Below are 5,000 nucleotides of genomic sequence, written 5' to 3'. Positions count from 1 at the left end.
TGGATCGCTTGGAGTTTGTTGCTGCTATTTTTACTGTCCTTTGTTTTCATGAAAAATATACTTTGTTTTGTCAGCACTGGGCCGGTCCTTGCTTTCAAAAGGACAAAAGTTTAATAGTTATTTTGTTTTTTGTAACAGCCAAATAAGAAGCACAGTTACAGTGTAAATAAATGTTTCCGAATGAATGAGTTATTTTCTTTCAAAGCACATGCCAAACATTATCTTAAGCTGAATTTAAAATCAGATGGCTGAATTGGTGTATGCTGTAAAATCTGATTAGTCGACTGTTAGAATATCCATCCATCCATCCATCCATCCATCCATCTTCTTCCGCTTATCCGAGGTCGGGTCGCGGGGGCAGCAGCCTAAGCAGGGAAGCCCAGACTTCCCTTTCCCCAGCCACTTCGTCCAGCTCTTCCCGGGTGATCCCGAGGCGTTCCCAGGCCAGCCGGGAGACATAGTCTTCCCAACGTGTCCTGGGTCTTCCCCGTGGCCTCCTACCGGTCGGACATGCCCTAAACACCTCCCTAGTGAGGTGATCGGGTGGCATCCTGACCAGATGCCCGAACCACCTCATCTGGCTCCTCTCGATGTGGAGGAGCAGCGGCTTTACTTTGAGCTCCCCTCGGATGACAGAGCTTCTCACCCTATCTCTAAGGGAGAGCCCTGCCATCCGGCGGAGGGAACTCATTTCGGCCGCTTGTACCCGTGATCTTGTCCTTTCGGTCATAACCCAAAGCTCATGACCATAGGTGAGGATGGGAACGTAGATCGACCGGTAAATTGAGAGCTTTGCCTTCCGGCTCAGCTCCTTCTTCACCACAACGGATCGATACAGCGTCCGCATTACTGAAGACGCCGCACCGATCCGCCTGTCGATCTCATGATCCACTCTTCTCTCACTCGTGAACAAGACTCCGAGGTACTTGAACTCCTCCACTTGGGGCAGGGTCTCCTACGCAACCCGGAGATGGCACTCCACCCTTTTCCGGGCGAGAACCATGGACTCGGACTTGGAGGTGCTGATTCTCATCCCAGTCGCTTCACACTCAGCTGCGAACTGATCCAGTGAGAGAGTCCAACCCTCACTGGAAACGTGTCCGACTTACTGCCGGCAATGCGGACCAAGCTCTGACACTGATCGTACAGGGAGCGGACCGCCAAAATCTGACAGTCCGATACCCCATTGTCTCTGAGCACTCGCCACAGGACTTCCCGAGGGACACGGTCGAATGTCTTCTCCAAGTCCACAAAGCACATGTAGACTGGTTGGGCAAACTCTCATGCACCCTCAAGGACCCTGCCGAGAGTATAGAGCTGGTCCACAGTTCCACGACCAGGACGAAAACCACACTGTTCCTCCTGAATCCGGGGTTCGACTATCCGGCGTAGCCTCCTTTCCGGTACACCTGAATAGACCTTACCGGTTCCCCTCCGGTTCCCTTTCTTAAAGAGAGGACCCACCACCCAGGTCTGCCAATCCAGAGGTACCGCCCCCGATGTCCACGCGATGCTGCAGAGTCTTGTCAACCAAGACAGTCCCACAGCATCCAGAGCCTTAAGGAACTCCGGGCGGATCTCATCTACCCCCAGGGCCTTGCCACCGAGGAGCTTTTTAACTACCTCAGCAACCTCAGCCCCAGAAATAATTGTTTCTAAATTATCACAAAAACCTTGTGTTACATTGAGTGTCTGGTGAGAAGACAAAAGCTGTCTTTGGAACCTACCAAGAGTAAGGCTCGTAAAACTCCACTGTGTAGGGGGGAAACAGGACCAGACTCCCCTCCGGGCGACCTCTTCTTGAACCTCCTTTTTTAACTATTTTACGACCCCTTCTTTTGAACTGTTCGGTAACCAAAGGCAACGCTGTTTACGACCCACTTCCCTCTGGAAGCAGCTGTGGTCATGTGGTCGGAGAAAGTCAAATAAAGAAGGAGGAGTACAATCTTTTGCCAGAGCAAGCTGAGATACTGTTCAAGGGTACAGTGTACAGGCAACTCTCCTCAATTGAGTCCAAATTGAATTCTGTCTCTGTTTGATTCTTTGCTTCTTGTCTTGTTTAATAGATGTCATCAGTGTTTGAGCCTGACATCGACTAATTGTTAGGATAATCGCTGACTAGTCAACTATCCAAATAGTCGCTAGAAAGCCCGAGTTCAAAGATTACAAACATTTACTAATACATGGACTTCTGTTGAGGCTGAAACTAATGATTCGTGTTTAGATTGTTTCTTAGGGAGAAATAAACTTCAATAAGTACTATTGACGAACCCTGTTCTAGAACCAATCAAACACATTCAGTGACCTAAAATTCAGTTCTTTAAAAGTACTCACTTCTTTCCACGAGGCGGCTATCCAAATGTAACGGCTACATTCTGCAGTCTGGCAACGCTGGCCGACAGCGGGTCGTGATGAGGCGTCACATAGATCTTCTCTGACCTTTCCGCTGCCTTTCAGCCTGCAGTAGACGTCTCTGCTCTGGAGTCCCGCTCCACATGTGACCGAGCACTGGGGGTGGGGGGGGACGGACGGACGGACGGACACACACACACACACACACACACACACACACACACACACAAAATGAGGGTCTATATTACAGTTTAGTCATATTTATCAATCAGTCAGACAGGATGTCATTGGCTTACAAGCTACTTAACTTCTATAAATACATGAAAAGACTAAAGTCGGGGTCTTTCCGGGGTCGAACCTGGACGTGTCTTTGATGTTCTCTAAGATGCATACCTAGGAATCACTAAAACCTCATGTGTGTCTGAAATCAAAGATCTAAACATAGATGAGTAAAACTACTCTTTTTTTTTGTATTGTAATGAATACATTTATTCATGTCTTGGTCAAATCACATGGTTGGACATCTTAATTGTACTTACAAATCATAAACCATATATACATATGTATGTATCTATATATGTATATATACATATGTATGTATATATGTAAATATGTAGATTTACAGGCCTCAAATTGTAACTTTTTAAGGTCAAGGCAAGTGTTGCCTTAAAAGAGGATTCATATTTTAGGGCACCAAGGCAAACATTATTTTCTTACGAGGCAGGGGCTCCAATGCATATATAAAGTTAAAGTTAAAAGTTAAAGTACCAATGATTGTCACACACACACTAGGTGTGGCGAAATTATTCTCTGCATTTGACCCATCACCCTTGATCACCCCCTGGGAGGTGAGGGGAGCAGTGGGCAGCAGCGGTGGCTGCGCCCGGGAATCATTTTGGTGATTTAACCCCCAATTCCAACCCTTGATGCTGAGTGCCAAGTATATATATATATATATATATATATATATATATATATATATAAATCTTTTTTTATTCATTATTAATATAAACTTGTCAGCTTTTTGTAATTTCATGATGCCTTTATCTCTATTTCTACAAACCCTGTTTCCATATGAGTTGGGAAATTGTGTTAGATGTAAATATAAACGGAATACAATGATTTGCAAATCATTTTCAACCCATATTCAGTTGAATATGCTACAAAGACAACATATTTGATGTTCAAACTGATAAACTTTTTTTTGCAAATAATCATTAACTTTAGAATTTCATGCCAGCAACACGTGACAAAGAAGTTGGGAAAGGTGGCAATAAATACTGATAAAGTTGAGGAATGCTCATCAAACACTTATTTGGAACATCCCACAGGTGTGCAGGCTAATTGGGAACAGGTGGGTGCCATGATTGGGTGTAAAAACAGCTTCCCAAAAAATGCTCAGTCTTTCACAAGAAAGGATGGTGCGAGGTACACCCCTTTGTCCACAACTGCGTGAGCAAATAGTCAAACAGTTTAAGAACAACTTTTCTCAAAGTGCAATTGCAAGAAATGTAGGGATTTCAACATCTACGGTCCATAATATCATCAAAAGGTTCAGAGAATCTGGAGAAATCCCTCCACGTAAGCGGCATGGCCGGAAACCAACATTGAATGACCGTGACCTTCGATCCCTCAGACGGCACTGTATCAAATACCGACATCAATCTCTAAAGGATATCACCACATGGGCTCAGGAACACTTCAGAAAACCACTGTCACTAAATACAGTTGGTCGCTACATCTGTAAGTGCAAGTTAAAGCTCTACTATGCAAAGCGAAAGCCATTTATCAACAACATCCAGAAACGCCGCCGGCTTCTCTGGGCCCGAGATCATCTAAGATGGACTCATGCAAAGTGGAAAAGTGTTCTGCGGTCTGACGAGTACACATTTCAAATTGTTTTTGGAAATATTCGACATCGTGTCATCCGGACCAAAGGGGAAGCGAACCATCCAGACTGTTATCGACGCAAAGTTCAAAAGCCAGCATCTGTGATGGTATGGGGGTGCATTAGTGCCCAAGGCATAGGTAACTTACACATCTGTGAAGGCACCATTAATGCTGAAAGGTACATACAAGTTTTGGAACAACATATGCTGCCATCTAAGCGCCGTCTTTTTCATGGACGCCCCTGCTTATTTCAGCAAGACAATGCCAAGCCACATTCAGCACGTGTTACAACAGCGTGGCTTCGTAAAAAAAGAGTGCGGGTACTTTTCTGGACCGCCTGCAGTCCAGACCTGTCTCCCATCGAAAATGTGTGGCGCATTATGAAGAGTAAAATACGACAGCGGAGACTGTTGAACGACTGAAGCTCTACATAAAACAAGAATGGGAAAGAATTCCACTTTCAAAGCTTCAACAATTAGTTTCCTCAGTTCCCAATCGTTTATTGAGTATTGTTAAAAGAAAAGGTAATGTAACACAGTGGTGAACATGCCCTTTCCCAACTACTTTGGCACGTTTTGCAGCCATGAAATTCTAAGTTAATTATTATTTGCAAAAAAAAAAAAAGTTTATGAGTTTGAACATCAAATATCTTGTCTTTGTAGTGCATTCAATTGAATATGGGTTGAAAATGATTTGCAAATCATTGTATTCCGTTTACATTTACATCTAACACAATTTCCCAACTCATATGGAAACGG

General features: G+C 44.4%; 1 protein-coding gene across 1 annotated transcript in view; it reads right to left on the bottom strand.

Annotated features, from left to right (window-relative positions):
- The window catches only part of LOC133612300 (A disintegrin and metalloproteinase with thrombospondin motifs 20), a 516,880-nt gene that overhangs the window by 39,891 nt on the left and 471,989 nt on the right, over positions 1–5,000 (bottom strand). Inside the window, exon 30 of the mRNA XM_061969586.2 lies at positions 2,335–2,508. Coding sequence (XP_061825570.2) covers positions 2,335–2,508 — 174 coding nt within the window. The remainder of the gene's footprint in view (positions 1–2,334; positions 2,509–5,000) is intronic.

The sequence above is a fragment of the Nerophis lumbriciformis genome, linkage group LG10 (assembly GCF_033978685.3).
Source record: "Nerophis lumbriciformis linkage group LG10, RoL_Nlum_v2.1, whole genome shotgun sequence".
NCBI lineage: Eukaryota > Metazoa > Chordata > Actinopteri > Syngnathiformes > Syngnathidae > Nerophis > Nerophis lumbriciformis.
Note: the sequence above shows the minus strand (reverse complement) of the source record. Positions and strands in the feature narration are given on the sequence as shown.